Below are 20,318 nucleotides of genomic sequence, written 5' to 3' on the forward strand. Positions count from 1 at the left end.
GGAGGACAGACGGATGGACGTCTTCTATAAACGGAGGTGGAGACGGAACAGAAGGACACCAGGACTCGGGTTCCAACAGGACCTTTAATTCTAGCTACAGTAAACATCACGTCACGGCTTCATGCAGACATCTACTCTTCTGGCGGACCGTCGTACCGTCGCTACTCACAAACACGTTTAAATTACCGGCAGCTGCTCGGAGCACAAACAAACAGAACAAACCCCACAACGTCTGTACAGTAGAAAAAACAGCATTTTGGTTGGTCAGGAACCCCGTGAGACGCAGCGACGCCGGAGCTCCTGGAGGGGGCGCCGTGGTCCCCGGTGCAGCAGAGCGCCCCCTAGGAGCCGGCAGTTTGGTCCCTAAAAACACCATCCATCCTTCCAGTGGGTTTGATCTCTAACCGGAGTCTGAAGAACATCTGAGGAACCAACAAATCCAGAATCCGACATCATCGGTCTGCTGTCCAACACCACAGATCCTGGATCAGCGACACCATGAGGATCTTTGAGGTTCTTATCTCTGATGGTTCCTCAGATGTTCTTCAGACTCAGAGATCCACCCTGCTGCTCTGACTGATCTCTGGACGTGTTTAATGTGTGAAGATCAATCTGTCTGTGGAAACGTCCAGATTTAACACCAGAAAAGCTTCATTCTGGTGAAGAAACGTGAAGAGAGCAGAACAGGAAGTGGACAAAAAGCTCCACTGAGGTCAGACAGCTCGATGCTCCGCAGAGATCTGAGGTCGAACCAGAAGAAGAAATCTCCTGGACATCTCACAGCCTTTACGTTGGAGATGGACGGTTTGCGTCCCACAGGGTGAGGACAGAAAGACGCCGTGTTTCCGGTGGGTCACGGTCCGAGAACACAAAGCAGACAGAAGGTGAATCTGAAAAATAAGGCCCCTTCAGAAATTCACAAATCATTTCTAAGAAAAAACGGGCGAAAACAAAAGAGGCACCAAAAAGTGGAGATATAAAAAACGCAGTCTGTGGTAGGAAAAGAGGACCGGCTGGATCTGTGAGAACTACATCATCCTGGAGGACGTCCCGGACGGAAAGTGTCCCAGATGCTGCTTCTGACGGCGTCCTCGCTTCGTCTTGTTGCACCTCCTGAGGACAAACGAGGACAAGTCACACTTATTCAGCATTCCACTTCCTCAGGTCAACGCTGTCACTGCCTGAGGGGCTTTTATTTTGAAAGGTAGTTTAGATCAGTGTGGAGACGAGTGGAGACCAATCAGATCATCAGAGATCAGACCTCAGGAGCTCTGGTTGGAGGTCATTAACGAGAACACAAGTCTTTGTCATGGAGCCCCAATGCTCTCTGCTTCATGTTGTCATCTCTTTGTCATTTTGTGTCTCATTTTTGTTGTTTTGTGTCTCATTCTTGTCATTTTTAGTCTCATTTTTGTCATTTTGTGTCTCATTTTTGTTGTTTTGTGTCTCATTCTTGTCGTTTTTAGTCTCATTTTTGTCATTTTGTGTCTCATTTTTATTGTTTTGTGTCTCATTTTTGTCGTTTTTAGTCTCATTTTTGTCGTTTTCTCATTCTTGTCGTTTTGTGTCTCAGTCATTTTGTGTCTCATTTTTATTGTTTTGTGTCATTTTTGTCGTTTTTAATCTAATTTTTGTTGTTTTGTCTCATTCTTGTCATTTTGACTCATTTTTGTCATTTTGTGTCTCATTTTTGTCGTTCTGTGTCTCATTTTTGTCGTTTTGTGTCTTTTTTTTCATTTTTAGTCTCATTTTTGTCATTTTGTCTCATTTTTGTTGTTTTCTGTCTCATTTTTCTCATTTTGTGTCTTATTGTTGTTTTGTGTCTCATTGTTGTTTTGTGTCTTGTTTTTGTCGCAGGAAGACGCAACAACACACACATTGGCTGGTGACTGAAGCTGTGTGAAATGTGCGTCCTCAGGTCCAGGTGTGTGTGTGATGTCATGGACTGACGCGGTGTGGGCGGGGCTACCTGGTGAAGCACATGACCACGGCCACAATGACGGCGATCTGCACGGCGCCGATGATGGCGGCGATGAGGACGTAGTGCAGCTTCTGACCACTGGGTACAACGTAGAGCACGTTGAAGTCCAGCAGCTGGTCGCACTGGGGCCCGCCGTACGCAGACTCACAACTGACACACAACAGTAGAGATACGACGGCAGTAAGATACAAACACAGACACACAACATAGACACGTACACCCCCTGTCAAAAGTTTTAGTTTTCTCATTCAAATGAATGAGAAAGCATCCTCAAACTTTTGACAGGGGGTGTACCTGTATATGTATACATATATGTGTGTGTTCAGGTGTGTTACCTGCAGGTGTGTGTTCAGGTGTGTTACCTACTGGTTGTGTGTTCAGGTGTGTTACCTACTGGTTGTGTGTTCAGGTGTGTTGCCTGCAGGTTGTGTGTTCAGGTGTGTTACCTGCAGGTGTGTGTTCAGGTGTGTTACCTACTGGTTGTGTGTTCAGGTGTGTTACCTACTGGTTGTGTGTTCAGGTGTGTTACCTACTGGTTGTGTGTTCAGGTGTGTTACCTACAGGTTGTGTGTTCAGGTGTGTTACCTACTGGTTGTGTGTTCAGGTGTGTTACCTACTGGTTGTGTGTTCAGGTGTGTTACCTACTGGTTGTGTGTTCAGGTGTGTTACCTGCAGGTGTGTGTTCAGGTGTGTTACCTACTGGTTGTGTGTTCAGGTGTGTTACCTGCAGGTGTGTGTTCAGGTGTGTTACCTACAGGTTGTGTGTTCAGGTGTGTTACCTGCAGGTGTGTGTTCAGGTGTGTTACCTACAGGTTGTGTGTTCAGGTGTGTTACCTACAGGTTGTGTGTTCAGGTGTGTTACCTACAGGTTGTGTGTTCAGGTGTGTTCCCTACAGGTTGTGTGTTCAGGTGTGTTACCTACAGGTTGTGTGTTCAGGTGTGTTACCTGCAGGTGTGTGTTCAGGTGTGTTACCTACTGGTTGTGTGTTCAGGTGTGTTACCTGCAGGTGTGTGTTCAGGTGTGTTACCTACTGGTTGTGTGTTCAGGTGTGTTACCTACAGGTTGTGTGTTCAGGTGTGTTACCTACTGGTTGTGTGTTCAGGTGTGTTACCTACTGGTTGTGTGTTCAGGTGTGTTACCTGCAGGTGTGTGTTCAGGTGTGTTACCTGCAGGTTGTGTGTTCAGGTGTGTTACCTACAGGTTGTGTGTTCAGGTGTGTTACCTACTGGTTGTGTGTTCAGGTGTGTTACCTACAGGTTGTGTGTTCAGGTGTGTTACCTGCAGGTTGTGTGTTCAGGTGTGTTACCTGCAGGTGTGTGTTCAGGTGTGTTACCTACAGGTTGTGTGTTGAGGTGTGTTACCTACTGGTTGTGTGTTCAGGTGTGTTGCCTGCAGGTTGTGTGTTCAGGTGTGTTACCTGCAGGTGTGTGTTCAGGTGTGTTACCTACTGGTTGTGTGTTCAGGTGTGTTACCTACTGGTTGTGTGTTCAGGTGTGTTACCTACTGGTTGTGTGTTCAGGTGTGTTACCTACAGGTTGTGTGTTCAGGTGTGTTACCTACTGGTTGTGTGTTCAGGTGTGTTACCTACTGGTTGTGTGTTCAGGTGTGTTACCTACTGGTTGTGTGTTCAGGTGTGTTACCTACTGGTTGTGTGTTCAGGTGTGTTACCTGCAGGTGTGTGTTCAGGTGTGTTACCTACTGGTTGTGTGTTCAGGTGTGTTACCTGCAGGTGTGTGTTCAGGTGTGTTACCTACAGGTTGTGTGTTCAGGTGTGTTACCTGCAGGTGTGTGTTCAGGTGTGTTCCCTACAGGTTGTGTGTTCAGGTGTGTTACCTACAGGTTGTGTGTTCAGGTGTGTTACCTGCAGGTGTGTGTTCAGGTGTGTTACCTACTGGTTGTGTGTTCAGGTGTGTTACCTGCAGGTGTGTGTTCAGGTGTGTTACCTACTGGTTGTGTGTTCAGGTGTGTTACCTACAGGTTGTGTGTTCAGGTGTGTTACCTACTGGTTGTGTGTTCAGGTGTGTTACCTACTGGTTGTGTGTTCAGGTGTGTTACCTACTGGTTGTGTGTTCAGGTGTGTTACCTGCAGGTGTGTGTTCAGGTGTGTTACCTGCAGGTTGTGTGTTCAGGTGTGTTACCTACAGGTTGTGTGTTCAGGTGTGTTACCTACTGGTTGTGTGTTCAGGTGTGTTACCTACAGGTTGTGTGTTCAGGTGTGTTACCTGCAGGTTGTGTGTTCAGGTGTGTTACCTGCAGGTGTGTGTTCAGGTGTGTTACCTACAGGTTGTGTGTTCAGGTGTGTTACCTACAGGTGTGTGTTCAGGTGTGTTACCTACAGGTTGTGTGTTCAGGTGTGTTACCTGCAGGTTGTGTGTTCAGGTGTGTTACCTGCAGGTGTGTGTTCAGGTGTGTTACCTACTGGTTGTGTGTTCAGGTGTGTTACCTGCAGGTGTGTGTTCAGGTGTGTTACCTACAGGTTGTGTGTTCAGGTGTGTTACCTACTGGTTGTGTGTTGAGGTGTGTTACCTGCAGGTGTGTGTTCAGGTGTGTTACCTACTGGTTGTGTGTTCAGGTGTGTTACCTGCAGGTGTGTGTTCAGGTGTGTTACCTGCAGGTTGTGTGTTCAGGTGTGTTACCTACAGGTGTGTGTTGAGGTGTGTTACCTGCAGGTGTGTGTTCAGGTGTGTTACCTGCAGGTGTGTGTTCAGGTGTGTTACCTGCAGGTTGTGTGTTCAGGTGTGTTACCTACAGGTTGTGTGTTCAGGTGTGTTACCTGCAGGTGTGTGTGTTGAGGTGTGTTACCTACAGGTTGTGTATTCAGGTGTGTTACCTGCAGGTGTGTGTTCAGGTGTGTTACCTACTGGTTGTGTGTTCAGGTGTGTTACCTACAGGTTGTGTGTTCAGGTGTGTTACCTGCAGGTGTGTGTTCAGGTGTGTTACCTACTGGTTGTGTGTTCAGGTGTGTTACCTACAGGTTGTGTGTTCAGGTGTGTTACCTACTGGTTGTGTGTTCAGGTGTGTTACCTACTGGTTGTGTGTTCAGGTGTGTTACCTACTGGTTGTGTGTTCAGGTGTGTTACCTGCAGGTGTGTGTTCAGGTGTGTTACCTGCAGGTTGTGTGTTCAGGTGTGTTACCTACAGGTTGTGTGTTCAGGTGTGTTACCTACTGGTTGTGTGTTCAGGTGTGTTACCTGCAGGTTGTGTGTTCAGGTGTGTTACCTGCAGGTTGTGTGTTCAGGTGTGTTACCTGCAGGTGTGTGTTCAGGTGTGTTACCTACAGGTTGTGTGTTCAGGTGTGTTACCTACAGGTGTGTGTTCAGGTGTGTTACCTACAGGTTGTGTGTTCAGGTGTGTTACCTGCAGGTGTGTGTTCAGGTGTGTTACCTGCAGGTGTGTGTTCAGGTGTGTTACCTACTGGTTGTGTGTTCAGGTGTGTTACCTGCAGGTGTGTGTTCAGGTGTGTTACCTACAGGTTGTGTGTTCAGGTGTGTTACCTACTGGTTGTGTGTTCAGGTGTGTTACCTGCAGGTGTGTGTTCAGGTGTGTTACCTGCAGGTTGTGTGTTCAGGTGTGTTACCTACAGGTGTGTGTTCAGGTGTGTTACCTGCAGGTGTGTGTTCAGGTGTGTTACCTACTGGTTGTGTGTTCAGGTGTGTTACCTGCAGGTGTGTGTTCAGGTGTGTTACCTACTGGTTGTGTGTTCAGGTGTGTTACCTACAGGTTGTGTGTTCAGGTGTGTTACCTACTGGTTGTGTGTTCAGGTGTGTTACCTACTGGTTGTGTGTTCAGGTGTGTTACCTACTGGTTGTGTGTTCAGGTGTGTTACCTGCAGGTGTGTGTTCAGGTGTGTTACCTGCAGGTTGTGTGTTCAGGTGTGTTACCTACAGGTTGTGTGTTCAGGTGTGTTACCTACTGGTTGTGTGTTCAGGTGTGTTACCTACAGGTTGTGTGTTCAGGTGTGTTACCTGCAGGTTGTGTGTTCAGGTGTGTTACCTGCAGGTGTGTGTTCAGGTGTGTTACCTACAGGTTGTGTGTTCAGGTGTGTTACCTACAGGTGTGTGTTCAGGTGTGTTACCTACAGGTTGTGTGTTCAGGTGTGTTACCTGCAGGTTGTGTGTTCAGGTGTGTTACCTGCAGGTGTGTGTTCAGGTGTGTTACCTACTGGTTGTGTGTTCAGGTGTGTTACCTGCAGGTGTGTGTTCAGGTGTGTTACCTACAGGTTGTGTGTTCAGGTGTGTTACCTACTGGTTGTGTGTTGAGGTGTGTTACCTGCAGGTGTGTGTTCAGGTGTGTTACCTACTGGTTGTGTGTTCAGGTGTGTTACCTGCAGGTGTGTGTTCAGGTGTGTTACCTGCAGGTTGTGTGTTCAGGTGTGTTACCTACAGGTGTGTGTTGAGGTGTGTTACCTGCAGGTGTGTGTTCAGGTGTGTTACCTGCAGGTGTGTGTTCAGGTGTGTTACCTGCAGGTTGTGTGTTCAGGTGTGTTACCTACAGGTTGTGTGTTCAGGTGTGTTACCTGCAGGTGTGTGTGTTGAGGTGTGTTACCTACAGGTTGTGTATTCAGGTGTGTTACCTGCAGGTGTGTGTTCAGGTGTGTTACCTACTGGTTGTGTGTTCAGGTGTGTTACCTGCAGGTGTGTGTTCAGGTGTGTTACCTACAGGTGTGTGTTCAGGTGTGTTACCTGCAGGTGTGTGTTCAGGTGTGTTACCTACAGGTTGTGTGTTCAGGTGTGTTACCTACTGGTTGTGTGTTGAGGTGTGTTACCTGCAGGTGTGTGTTCAGGTGTGTTACCTACTGGTTGTGTGTTCAGGTGTGTTACCTGCAGGTGTGTGTTCAGGTGTGTTACCTGCAGGTTGTGTGTTCAGGTGTGTTACCTACAGGTGTGTGTTGAGGTGTGTTACCTGCAGGTGTGTGTTCAGGTGTGTTACCTGCAGGTGTGTGTTCAGGTGTGTTACCTGCAGGTTGTGTGTTCAGGTGTGTTACCTACAGGTTGTGTGTTCAGGTGTGTTACCTGCAGGTGTGTGTTCAGGTGTGTTACCTGCAGGTGTGTGTTCAGGTGTTACCTGCAGGTGTGTGTTCAGGTGTGTTACCTGCAGGTTGTGTGTTCAGGTGTGTTACCTACAGGTTGTGTGTTCAGGTGTGTTACCTGCAGGTGTGTGTTCAGGTGTGTTACCTGCAGGTTGTGTGTTCAGGTGTGTTACCTACAGGTTGTGTGTTCAGGTGTGTTACCTGCAGGTTGTGTGTTCAGGTGTGTTACCTGCAGGTTGTGTGTTCAGGTGTGTTACCTACAGGTGTGTGTTCAGGTGTGTTACCTGCAGGTGTGTGTTCAGGTGTGTTACCTGCAGGTGTGTGTTCAGGTGTGTTACCTGCAGGTGTGTGTTCAGGTGTGTTACCTGCAGGTGTGTGTTCAGGTGTGTTACCTGCAGGTTGTGTGTTCAGGTGTGTTACTTGCAGGTGTGTGTTCAGGTGTGTTACCTGCAGGTTGTGTGTTCAGGTGTGTTACCTGCAGGTTGTGTGTTCAGGTGTGTTACCTGCAGGTGTGTGTTCAGGTGTGTTACCTGCAGGTGTGTGTTCAGGTGTGTTACCTGCAGGTGTGTGTTCAGGTGTGTTACCTGCAGGTGTGTGTTCAGGTGTGTTACCTGCAGGTGTGTGTTCAGGTGTGTTACCTGCAGGTGTGTGTTCAGGTGTGTTACCTGCAGGTGTGTGTTCAGGTGTGTTACCTGCAGGTTGTGTGTTCAGGTGTGTTACCTACAGGTGTGTGTTCAGGTGTGCTACCTACTGGTTGTGTGTTCAGGTGTGTTACCTGCAGGTGTGTGTTCAGGTGTGTTACCTACAGGTTGTGTGTTCAGGTGTGTTACCTGCAGGTTGTGTGTTCAGGTGTGTTACCTACAGGTGTGTGTTGAGGTGTGTTACCTGCAGGTGTGTGTTCAGGTGTGTTACCTGCAGGTTGTGTGTTCAGGTGTGTTACCTGCAGGTTGTGTGTTCAGGTGTGTTACCTGCAGGTGTGTGTTCAGGTGTGTTACCTGCAGGTTGTGTGTTCAGGTGTGTTACCTACAGGTGTGTGTTCAGGTGTGTTACCTGCAGGTGTGTGTTCAGGTGTGTTACCTGCAGGTTGTGTGTTCAGGTGTGTTACCTACAGGTTGTGTGTTCAGGTGTGTTACCTGCAGGTGTGTGTGTTGAGGTGTGTTACCTGCAGGTTGTGTGTTCAGGTGTGTTACCTGCAGGTGTGTGTTCAGGTGTGTTACCTGCAGGTCGTGTGTTCAGGTGTGTTACCTGCAGGTGTGTGTTCAGGTGTGTTACCTGCAGGTCGTGTGTTGAGGTGTGTTACCTGCAGGTGTGTGTTCAGGTGTGTTACCTGCAGGTGGGCAGGTTGTGTCTCATCTCACAGTGACCGTGTTCACAGAAGTGGGCGTAGTCTTCTGGACAGGGGGCGGGGCTGTCCACAAACCCCTCCCCCTCACCAGGCTTGGACACAGCTGGAAAGACAGAGGAGGGACACGGAGCGTTATGATTGGCTGCTGGAGAAGGTGGGCGGGAACCTGCAGGTAGAGATCTCACCGTAGATGTCTGGTTTGCTTTTCATGCCGTCGTCCTTCCTGCTCTTATCTGAAACCACAGAAGAAGAAAAGCTTTGTTCAGTCTGTCTTTCCTCTTGTTCTCTCAGGTGGAAGTAGAACCTTTAAAGAATGTCGCCTCCTGCAGCGTTTCAGCTCCAGGTAGAAATAATCAGAGCTCTAATTATAATATACAAGGCAGATAAAGTGTTCTATAAAGTCATGTTTAATTATTAAAGATACAGAATGTAAATGAAGTGATGATATGAAGTCAGCAGTTAATGGATGATCTGAGGTCAGTGACTGGAGGATCTGGAAAGTCCAGTCTCTGGTGGATCAGAACTCCTGGATAGAACTACACCATGAAGACTGAAGAACCAAGAAACTCTGAGAAAAGGTTGTTGAAGAGCATCAGTCAGGACTATACAAGAACATTGAAAGTTCCTGAAGATCTCCTGGAGTCCAGTTAAATCCATCATTAAGAAATGGAAGAAAGATGGAACATGAATAAATGTGACTAGAGCAGGACGTCCTCAAGACCTGAGAGACTAGAGAGGGAGGCCACCAAGACTCTATGACTCCTCTGAAGGAGTTCCTAGAAAGACCAAAAAGACTGAAGAAGAGAGAAAAAATTAAAGACAAAAGGCGGCTGACAACAAAAGAAGACTGAAGACGACAGATGAAAATGGAAGAAGACCAAAGACGATAGAAGAAGAGTGAGACCCAGCAGGGATGTGAAGCTTCCAGAGGCTTCAGGACACAAACATCTCCATCGTTCCCACTGAGAGTTTCCTTTGGATGAAAATGTGAATAAAAACCAGTGGAATGAGAACGAAATGACGGAGGATCATAAAAAATGGAGGGCAGGAGGTCGCCATGTTAACGTGTGTGTGTGTGTGTGTGTGTCGGTCCTCACAGCAGCAGGAAGTCCACTGTGTGTTCATATTGGGGTCAGGCCATCATTCAATATAGATGAGCTGAAACCTTGTTCTGTTTTTCTACCTTCATCCATCGTTCCTCTGCTTCCTTTTCAGGTTCTTTTGTTTCAATCATCTCTCTTTTGCCTCCTTCGTCTCTCCTCCTCCTCTCTTTCCTTTCTCTCTTCCTCTATCATTCTTTTTTTCCTTTTCCTTTCCTTCCCTCTTACCTCCACGACTGAGTTCTTCAGGAGTTCTGGTGGATCGGTTGGTCAATATGGTGTCGTCAGCAAAAAATGCACAAAAAGGTGCAAAATCACCACAAAAATGAGCTAAAGAGCCTCAAAAAGGTAAAACATCCTCTCAAAAGATGAAAAAAACCCACAAGAAGATGTGAAGTCACCCCAGAAAAGTGTAAAATCACAACGAAAAGGAGCAAAATCCACCAACGATAGAAGTGAGATCATCCTGAAACTGTCACTGATGAAGTGATTTTACCACCACGGGTGAAAAACTGCCACTAAAAGATCTTAATTTATGGCAAAAATAACAGCAAACCACCAAAAAATGTTTTTAAAACAAGTGAAATCACCACGGAAAGGTCTTGAAATGTCAGTTCTAAGTTCTGTGGAGCTCCATTTGAGGATCCATGTTTGGACGTTCTTGAAAGAACCGTCTGAAGACCTGCTTCTTCAGTGAAATCCTGCTAGAAGGTTCTTTGTGGAGCTAAAAGCGGTTCACCGTTAGCGCTTATCTGTCGGGAGTTGTGCATCGTCGTTACCTTGGCAACGGCCCACGTGCTTGATGTCGATCTTGAGCTGCTTGAGGCAGGACGCCTCACGGACGTGGCACGGCGTGTCGTAGGTGACGCCGTCGCTGCCGCACACCGGGTTGTCATTGTGGCCGTTACACACGATGTTACACATGCAGCTGGACACAAAAAAACACGCAATTAACGTCACAAACACAGAATAAGTGTGTGTCTTTTTACAGGAATACACAATATGGAGGTTCCAGTTAATAACAGACGAACATTAAGACTAACCAGCAGGTAAAAATGGAAAAGTGCTTCTCAGTACTGGACAGAAGTAATGGCAGAGATTAGACCGATAACACACCTGGAACTAGATTTTAACTTTGATGTCATTTATGTTCTTCACTGACAAAACGTGATGTCTATTATAAATACTACTACCAGGGGGTAAAAAACGCAACAACTAAACAATAGCTGAGTAAAGATATCCCAGAAGATGGAAAAAGACAGAAGAAGACCAAAGAAAATGGAAGAAGACCAAAGAACACCGAAGAAGACGGAAGAAGACCAAAGACGATAGAAGAAGAGTGAGACCCAGCAGGGATGTGAAGCTTCCAGAGGCTTCATAACACAAACATCTCCATCGTTCCACTGAGAGTTTCCTTTGGATGAAAATGTGAATAAAACCAGTGGAATGAGGTTTTTAGCTTTCTGACGGCCTTTGATCCTGTCATCCGTGATGTGTTCTGTAGGTTCAATCTGAATCCGTCCAGTTTACATACATTTCGAGTCCTTTGGGCACATTTTAAATCAGTTGGGCACATTATCAAGTCATTTTGGACAAATTTGAGTCACTTTCGACAAATTGTAATTTTGACAATTTCAAGTCGTATTGAACAAATTTGAAGTCATTTTGGACAACAGCAGTCTGGTGTCTCTGGGAATTATTCACCTTCGGTCCATATTTTCTACCTGGCCTAAGGACGCTGGTGGTCTAGGATCTAGAGCTGTACGTTGTGTGTATCTCGTGTTTTACGCTGTTGAAGTCGTAGCTGACTTCCTGTCTGTCTGTACATGTCGTGGAAACAAACCGAGGAACAAACGCTGGATGAACCCAGAACTCACAGAACGTCCTCAGAGTCTTCGTCACACTCGGCTCCAAACTTGCAGTTTCCACATTTCGAGGTCTTTTTTCCACGACCGGAGCCTTCGTCATCTGAAACAAGACAACAAGTCAGTGCAGCTCCTCCTCACCGGTCCACACATCACTGAGGGAGCAGAAAAAGATCTTACCTCCATCTCCAGATCCTGAGCCGCCGTCTGAAGGACAAACACAAGTTCTCATTAGAAACACATCTGCTGCACAAAATGAAAAGCTTCAGATTACTAACTACAGGTTACATTCAGCAGGAACTCAGTGGAACTAAAGTGAGGTTCTTTGCTTCTTCCTTCAATCCTCCTCATGGAGGAAACCAGAGTCCACTCATCTCTACTCACACCTTCTCACATTCTTCTCATGTTCTTCAGCAAACTTTCATCTGGAAGTTTAGTTCTGAGCAGCAGCCAGGTTTAGTTCTGGTCCTCCGTCCATAGAGGTTGATGTTCTGAAGGTTCCTTCACACTGTCTGAGCTTCACACTAACTCTGGTTTCCATGGAGAACCCCTGAACCAAGTCTGAAGCAGCTGATGTCTGTTTTTACAGCTGGATGGAGAAAGTAGTTCACTGTCTGTGGAGTCATTTTAGGAGCTCTGATTAGTGGAACTATGGCTCCTTCTAGACCTCCTGATTAGTGGAACTATGACTCCTTCTAGACCTCCTGATTAGTGGAACTATGACTCCTTCTAGACCTCCTGATTAGTGCTACTATGACTCCTTCTAGACCTCCTGATTAGTGGAACTATGACTCCTTCTAGACCTCCTGATTAGTGCTACTATGACTCCTTCTAGACCTCCTGATTAGTGCTACTATGACTCCTTCTAGACCTCCTGATTAGTGGAACTATGACTCCTTCTAGACCTCCTGATTAGTGGAACTATGACTCCTTCTAGACCTCCTGATTAGTGCTACTATGACTCCTTCTAGACCTCCTGATTAGTGGAACTATGACTCCTTCTAGACCTCCTGATTAGTGGAACTATGACTCCTTCTAGACCTCCTGATTAGTGGAACTATGACACAGAGGTGTGTGACTCCATATATAGGTGTGAGTGTTACCGTGGTAACAGGGTCCCTCGGATACGATGGTGATGGCTCTCTGCTTCTTGCAGGCCGCCCTCCTCAGGAAACACTCGTTCTGATACGTGTCTCCGTTGGAGCCGCACACAGGAACGTACTTCTTATGGCACTGAAACAGATTATTCATTATGGAATATTATTATTATTATTAATAATAATATATCATTTATCATATCTGTGTGTGCGTTACTTACGTGGAACTGACACACACACTTGATGTCGGCTCCGTTCTCTCTACAGTTTCCTCCAATCGACACGTTCCGGCGTCACACACTCTCAGGTCGCTCTTCTTCTCTGACAGGTCTGGAACCGGCAGAACACCAGAGTCAGAACCGGGTCAGGACATAAAATTACACAAGCGAGACATTAAATAACAGAAAAGGACACAAATGGGACACAGAACTAGAAAATAAGAAAGAAAATTACAAAAACAAAACATAAATGACACAAACTAGACCAGTGACTACAAAAATGAGACACAAAATGAGAAAACGAGACACAAAAATTACAAAAAGGAAATACAAAAACAATACAAACAAGACATGAAATGACAGAATTAAATAAAGCAACAAAAACGACAAAATGAGACAGAAAATATCACAAACAGACCGAAAAGGACACAAAATGAGAAACAAGACGGAAAATTACAAAAACGAGATCAGAAATGACACAAGAGATGAAGCAAACAAAATGACACAAATTAAACAAAAACTACACACAAAAGAGACACAAAACAACACAAACGATGCAAAGCAACACAAATGAGACACAAAATGAGAAAAACAAGCCACAAAACTACAAACGCAGAACTGAGTCCCACATTTGGTCTCCTTTCTGTCCTTTCTCTCATTCTATGTCTTGTTTTTGTAATTTGTCTCGTTTTCTCATTTTGTGTTCCATTTGTGTAGTTTTGTCTCTGTTTTTGTCATTTTTGTCTTGTTTGTGTGGATTTGTGTTTTGTTTTGTTCATTTCGGCCTCATTTGTGTCATTTTATGTTTCTCATTTGTGTGTTTTTCAGTCTCATTGTTGTCATTTTGTATCTCATTTTCTGTAGTTTTGTGTCTGTTTTTGGTCATTTATTGTCGTTTGTGTAGCTTTGCATTTCGTTTTTTTCATTTCAGCGTTGTTCGTGTCCTTTAATGTCTCATTGTTGTAATTTTCTGTTTTGTTTTTCATTTTGTGTCTCTTTTATGTTGGTTTCTGTGTTGCTTGTTTTGTTGGGACAGTTTAATCTCCTCTTTTGTTGTGTCTTGTTTGTGTGTTTTTGTGTTTCATTTTGTTGGTTTCTCATGTTGCGTCTCGTTCGTGTGTTGCTCGTATTGTGTTGTTGCCTTTGGGGCAGTCTAACCTCCTTTGTGTTGTTTTGTGTGTCTGCTTTGTGTCGTTCTGAGTGAGCTGTTGTGTTGGTGTGGTTGTGTCTCCTCCTAAACGTAGAGAGGAATAAACCGAGCGGCTGGATGATGTTTCCTCGTCCTGAAGCTTCAGGAGGAACCAAACGGATCATGATGAGATTCTTTCTGCTCCACAAAGCGTCCGACGCCATGGCAACAGGAACCCACTAGTTCCACTTCATCATCGTCTTTGTCATCATCATCATTATTGGTTCTCTGTTGTCTTTAACTTCCAGACAATCATCTCATGTGGAGCTCAGAAACTAGCCCTCTGATTGGTCGTTGTTTCATCCCCTCTCTCTCTCTCTCTCTCTGTGTCGGTCTACCTCGCTCGCCCTCTCACCCACTGATGACCTCATCATGTCGCTACTCGTTTCCCATCATCCTCCACTCATCGCCGAGACGACGAGGAGCCGTGTCACCCGTCAGTGTTTAAGATCATCAACCTGAGACGACACGCCGTCCAGCCCGTCCAGCCCCGTGGGCAGAAGTAATTACCCCCTGAGCCACCGGACCACCAACTGGAGACCTGGAAAGGTCAGTTCCTGATCTCTAACGGAAGAACGAGCCTGAAGACGACTGAAGAAGACAATTGAAGATGGAAGAAGACGCAAGAAGACAGAAGAAGATGGAGGAAGACCAAAAAAGATAAAAGGAGACGGAAGATGACCGAAGAAGACGGAAGAAAACTAAAGAAGATGGAAGAAGACTGAATTTTGGAGTAAACAAACCTCCTAAACTAAAATTATTTTAGACAGAATGAAGTATTTTATGGAGAATAAACTTTAAAAAACTGCACAGATTTGTGAAGATAGTGGAGAATAATCCAGTATTTCAGCTTCTTTAAAGTGAAGATCTCCTGCTTCCTTCCTCTCTGACGGTAAACTGAACATCTCTGATCCACATTTCACTATTTTCTGACATTTCAAAAGCAAACAGCTGAAGGAGTGATCCGGATACTAAACTAGTCTGAGTTCTAGAAGGAAACTTCATCGTTAAACCCGGCAGCTTTAGGAGTAGATCCTCCTCTGGACTGATGATCTGACCCCAAACTCTACAGAATAAATCCACATTTCTGTCCTTTTAGAGCTGAAACGACCAGTTAGTGATTCATTAGCAGACTAGTTGTATTGTTTTATCTTCTGTTGTTCAACCAGAAACTCAGTGAACCTTCTGGAATTCATCTACTAGATCAACAATCCGTCCTTCGCTTTGGAGGATTTCTGAAAGTACAACTGGAAAATCTGAGATTTCAGTGTCTAAAATCCTTTTAGTTTAGGTTTATTCCACTTAAAATACTACCTTCCATCCAGACATTTGTAGTTTTTAAGGTTCATTTCACATGAAAAATGTCATTGTCTAAAACAACTGTAGGTTTTAAAATATATTTCTCCAAAATACTACTTGTTGTCCAGATATTCATAGTTTTAAATGTTTATTCCACTTAAAATACTACTTTTCATCCAGATACTTGTAGTTTATTCCACCCAAAATACCACTTTCTGTCAAAGTGTTTGTGGTTTATTGCACCTAAATATTTGTAGTTCTTATGGTTTACTCCACCAAAATTCAACGTTCTGTCCAAATGTTTGTAGTTTAAAATGTTAATTCCACCTAAAATACGATTTTCTGTCTAAAATCATTTTAGATTTTATGGTTTATTTCTCCAAAAACTACTTTCTGATCAGGTACTCACAGTTTTTAATGTTTATTCCACCCAAAATTCTACTTTTTGTCCTAATATTTGTAGTTTTTTGGGTTTACTCCACTTAAATCACTACTTTTCATCCAGATACTAGAAGTTTTTAAGGTTCATTCCACCTAAAATACTACTTTCTGTCCAGACAATCATAGCTGTTAGTGTTTGCTACACGTGAAATACTGCTTTTCTTCTAGGTACTTGGACTTATAAAGGTTAATTACACATAAAATACTACTTTCTGTCTAAAATAATTTCAGTTTTTATGGCTTATGCCTCCAAATTACTATGTTTTGTCCAGATACTTATAGTTTTAAATGTTTACTACATATGAAATACTACGTTTCTTCTAGGTACTTGTACTTTTTAGGGTTAATTACACATAAAATACTACGTTTCGTCCTTGTACTTATAGTTTTATATGTTTACTGCACATAAAATACTACATTTGGTGCAGATACTCGTAGTTTTAAAGGTTAATCCTCCCTACTTTGTGACATTTTATGATTTTAATCGGAATCTTGGCTGCTATCGGACCACCTGACGTCACACTGCTGCAGGTCAAACGTTCGTTGCGTCACTCAGGTGGTGTTGTTGCCTCCCGTTGCCATGACAACCACGCCGACGCTCCGTCACCACCAGAAAAATCACGGCTTTTCTGCTTTTGGCTGCTGCGGTCGTCATGGCAACGCGGACACAAGTACGTGTCCATGGCAGCCGGTCACGTGACGAGCGGCTCAGCATCCAATCAGAGGAGGCGGCGGACGGCCCTGACCCCTGCCCTCCCTCCGCCCCCTCCCAGGTGCGGTCAGGTGTCTCACCTGGACAGTCGGAGGTCTTCCCGGGGCCGCAGTCCGCCCCGCTGCGGGGAAAGGAGCCCCGGACGGCGGGCAGGACCAGCAGGAGCAGCAGGCAGCAGAACCGGAGGACCGGAGCCATGGCGGAGGGATGAGGAGGAGGAGAGGTGGGGGAGGAGCGGACAAAAGGAGCCTCACCGATCCGCTTCAGGACTCTCTCTGCACCGGGACCTCAACGCAGAACCAGATCGGCTGGAAAACCGGAACCCCCCGGAACCGGAGCCCCGGTGTCGGCTGGAACAACGAGCCCCGGAGAACAAAGCAGGCCCGGGGCGCAGCGACCCCCACACCGCCCCCCGCAGCAGCTCACAGCCCGGACCCTGCCTCCATCCCCCAGCCCGCCGCCTCGCTCTCAAACCACCGGGGAGAGCCGCGCAGATCCAGCTGGAGCTCCGTCAGGGCTTTCTGCGGCATCCAGGCCGAAGCGGAGCGAGAGAGCGCCGGGGAAGGTGCGCGGATGCGGTCGGTGGTTTCGGTTGGAGTCACCGGGACGGTTTCTGTCTGCGCGTTCACGAGGAATCACATCAACAAAGGCCCGGAGCACGTGACCCGCCGCAGGCCCCGCCCACAGGGAGGAAGGGAGGAGGGGAGGGCGGGGGGTGTTTCCCAGCATGCTCTGCAGCTCTGAACCGGAAACGCCGAGGACCGACACCACGGAGACTCTAGTGGGGGCAAAGTTTCAGTGTTTTCCACTGGTGTGTACGGGGCGAAAACTAAAATAAGAAGAATGCCGGCTCACTGCGTGCACACCACGGCGAACGATGGAGACAAGGAAAGTAGGAATAACCTTTTTTTATTATTATTATTTTATTGAAGCATCAATACAAACATTTCAGGCGTATTCTACAAATTAACTATAAAAGGTGTTGAAACAGCTTTAAAGCTATGGAAAACAAAACAACACAAAAAAAAACAGAAACCAGAGAGGGTCTTACTCGAGGAGTGAGTAAAGTTCAAATAGTGAATAAAGTCTTTGGGTCTTACTATTAGACATGAGAAATAAGGATTTCTTGTACAGATTCAGTTCATTCTTCCATCTGTTGATGTGGGGTTTGACCTTTAGAAATTTGCTTCTGTGAATATAATATTTACCAACAAGTCCAAGTTTTTTCCTTTAGCTGTACTCTGACCTTAACTGACATCCAGTTCAGTTGATGTAAGGTGATTGTTTGGTTGACATCCAGCTTCAAAAGCTATCCAGAATTCTACAGTACAATCACACTCAAAGAAAACATGTTCAACAGTTTCAATGTCTCCTTCACAAAATCCACATGTATTATTTTCCAAATTAAATCTTGTGTATAAGAAATGGTTAGAAGGATGGATATCATTTAGAATTTTAAATACAACCTCTTTTGCTTTATGAGGGACTGGATAAGACAAGTATCGCTTCCTTATCTTCTTTGCTTCCACAACAGAATAATCACTTAATACATATTTTCTTTTTAGTTGACAAGCGTAGTAAAGTGACGTTAAAACATTTCTAATGAATTTGTTAGAAAAAAGTTTGCTTCCCAAACTGATTCCTTCACACAGAGTGACTCTTATTCTGGAACATCAGAGTGCATCACCAGTTGTTGAGTCATCCTTATAAATGGAGCTGGAATGGCTTTCAATACTTTCTCATAGTCACTGATACCACATTGCAGGTTATATTTAACACAAAGGACATCGTGGGTTAGAAGATTGCCCCGATCATCCATGAGATGTGATACTGCCCAAATACCTTCATCTAACCAAGACTTCAAGCATAACGACTTACGATTGGTCAAAACGCATCTGTTATTCCACAGTGGAGAATTGTGAGGAGTGAAATTGTGTTTATACATCAGATTCCAGAAAAGGAGAACTTGCTGCTGATCACTGGAAAGCTTCACAGGTAGTTTACAGTGTAATAGAAAGTCAATGCCTCCCAGTTTTTTCCACAGGTAAGGATAGTTTTTGGCTCTTTTTTCATTGTTAAATCTTGTTGAGGGTCTATGAGAGCTAACTAGTTAGCCACTTCATCCCCAGATAGCAAACTATGGGTGAATCAATGTTGAATCTATGTTGAGACCTAACGTAGAAATTATAGAGAAAGCGCAAGGTTGATAAAATGTTGAGTCAACGTTTGCTTTTCAACCGTAAATCACACTTTACCCAGATAGCAAAAGATGTTAAATCAATGTTGAATTAGGGTTAAGAAGGTTGAATTGTGGTTACGGTTGAAGACTGATGGTTGGATCAACGTTGATTCAACAACATTTTGTCAACATTGAAGTTTGTGTTTAAAAGATTCCATTGAATCTACGTTGTATTTTGGTTTAATTAAAATGTTTGACAGGTCAATGTTTAATTAATGTTGAATCTATGTTTGCAAACATGTAATCTATGTAAGCAAACGTTGACTCAACATTTTATCAACCTTGCGCTTTCTGTATAATTTCTACGTTAGGTCTCAACATAGATTCAACATTGATTCACCCATAGTTTGCTATCTGGGTATCTTTTTTTAATTTAACACAAAGAGGTTATACAGGGTGTTAACTTACAATGATCACAGAGAATAACACAACACAGAGACAACAACTTATTCACATTACAGTGTAAACACAAAGAGTCATATAAAGAGAGAATTACAACCATATGTGAGCAGAAGAGGATGAAATTAACTAATAATAACAAACACATTTATATTAGATCAGGGAATTTTAAGTATTTAATGAACAAGTCTGATATTTTGATGGCTTTGTTGTATTAAAGTACTGTTTGAGTTCATTTTCAAAGTGTTGTAACCACAGACATCTATGTTTCTATATATCGATGATTGTAACGGCTGTGAGGGCCTCTGGGGAGGCCGCTAGGCATCATGGGAGTTATGTGTTCTTTGGGGTTGTTTTATGGGGTTATGTGTGTGTTCCAGACGTTCTTTTATTACTGGTTGCTTTTAGTTGTTCCAGTTCATTTGTTGTGTTTTGTTATTTTCATGTGTACCGTGATCGGGGGGTTGGTGGGGGGGTGACCTCGGCCTGCGAGCCGGTACAGTGTGTGTGAGTTCTGAGTGCTTTTTGTGTTGACAATAAAGCCCAGGTGTGTTGAATTCTAAAGCTCTCGTCATTTCTGCCTGAAGTTGCCGCTCCACTATTTTCCATTTGTTTTTCTTTGCCCATTTCATTTTATTTAAATTAGCCGAGCATGATGACAGTCTGGTGGTTGTTCCTGTATCAGTTGTGTCGTTCCTGTATAAATTGTGTCGTTCCTGTATAAGTTGTGTCGTTCCTGTATAAGTTGTGTCGTTCCTGTATCAGTTGTGTCGTTCCTGTATCAGTTGTGTTGCTCCTGTATAAATTGTGTTGTTCCTGTATAAGTTGTGTTGTTCCTGTATAAGTTGTGTTGTTCCTGTATAAGTTGTGTTGTTCCTGTATCAGTTGTGTTGTTCCTGTACAAGTTGTGTCGTTCCTGTATAAGTTGTGTTGTTCCTGTATAAGTTGTGTGGTTCCTGTATAAGTTGTGTCGTTCCTGTATAAGTTGTGTTGTTCCTGTATAAGTTGTGTTGTTCCTGTATAAGTTGTGTCGTTCCTGTAGAAGTTGTCGTTCCTGTACAAGTTGTGTCGTTCCTGTACAAGTTGTGTCGTTCCTGTATCAGTTGTGTCGTTCCTGTATAAGTTGTGTTGTTCCTGTATAAGTTGTGTGGTTCCTGTATAAGTTGTGTCGTTCCTGTATAAGTTGTGTTGTTCCTGTATAAGTTGTGTTGTTCCTGTATAAGTTGTGTCGTTCCTGTAGAAGTTGTCGTTCCTGTACAAGTTGTGTCGTTCCTGTACAAGTTGTGTCGTTCCTGTATCAGTTGTGTCGTTCCTGTATCAGTTGTGTCGTTCCTGTATAAGTTGTGTTGTTCCTGTATAAGTTGTGTTGTTCCTGTATAAGTTGTGTTGTTCCTGTATAAGTT

General features: G+C 44.6%; 2 protein-coding genes across 2 annotated transcripts; one reads left to right on the forward strand and one right to left on the reverse strand.

Moving 5' to 3' along the window:
- Positions 1–65: 65 nt before the first annotated feature.
- On the reverse strand, positions 66–16,475 carry tmeff1b (transmembrane protein with EGF-like and two follistatin-like domains 1b). Its single transcript, XM_051940621.1, is given in 11 exon segments — positions 66–1,113; positions 1,970–2,131; positions 8,339–8,459; positions 8,542–8,589; positions 10,236–10,384; positions 11,334–11,424; positions 11,502–11,528; positions 12,425–12,554; positions 12,640–12,695; positions 12,698–12,748; positions 16,358–16,475. Coding segments are annotated over 11 exon segments (1,038 nt in total). The 3' UTR covers positions 66–1,028.
- On the forward strand, positions 2,138–8,285 carry LOC127531390 (uncharacterized). Its single transcript, XM_051940616.1, has 14 exons — positions 2,138–2,390; positions 2,946–3,084; positions 3,335–3,529; positions 3,586–3,683; positions 3,739–4,000; positions 4,306–4,471; positions 4,582–4,746; positions 5,165–5,210; positions 5,911–5,938; positions 7,450–7,505; positions 7,641–7,764; positions 7,820–7,902; positions 8,041–8,192; positions 8,248–8,285. Exons 1-13 carry the CDS (start codon positions 2,238–2,240, stop codon positions 8,161–8,163), a joined length of 1,638 nt encoding a protein of 545 aa, XP_051796576.1. The 5' UTR covers positions 2,138–2,237; the 3' UTR covers positions 8,164–8,192; positions 8,248–8,285.
- Positions 16,476–20,318: the final 3,843 nt, after the last annotated feature.

Source organism: Acanthochromis polyacanthus, chromosome 20 (genome assembly GCF_021347895.1).
Source record: "Acanthochromis polyacanthus isolate Apoly-LR-REF ecotype Palm Island chromosome 20, KAUST_Apoly_ChrSc, whole genome shotgun sequence".
Lineage (NCBI taxonomy): Eukaryota > Metazoa > Chordata > Actinopteri > Pomacentridae > Acanthochromis > Acanthochromis polyacanthus.

Excerpts from the sequence above, each read along its gene's own strand:
- LOC127531390 (XM_051940616.1), top strand. The coding sequence starts at position 2,238 with ATGAGAAAGCATCCTCAAACTTTTGACAGGGGGTGTACCTGTATATGT. Across the intron at positions 3,085-3,334 it reads CCTACTGGTTGTGTGTTCAG|GTGTGTTACCTACTGGTTGT; the intron begins GTGTGTTACCTA and ends TTGTGTGTTGAG. Across the intron at positions 7,903-8,040 it reads TTGAGGTGTGTTACCTGCAG|GTGTGTGTTCAGGTGTGTTA; the intron begins GTGTGTGTTCAG and ends TGTTACCTACAG.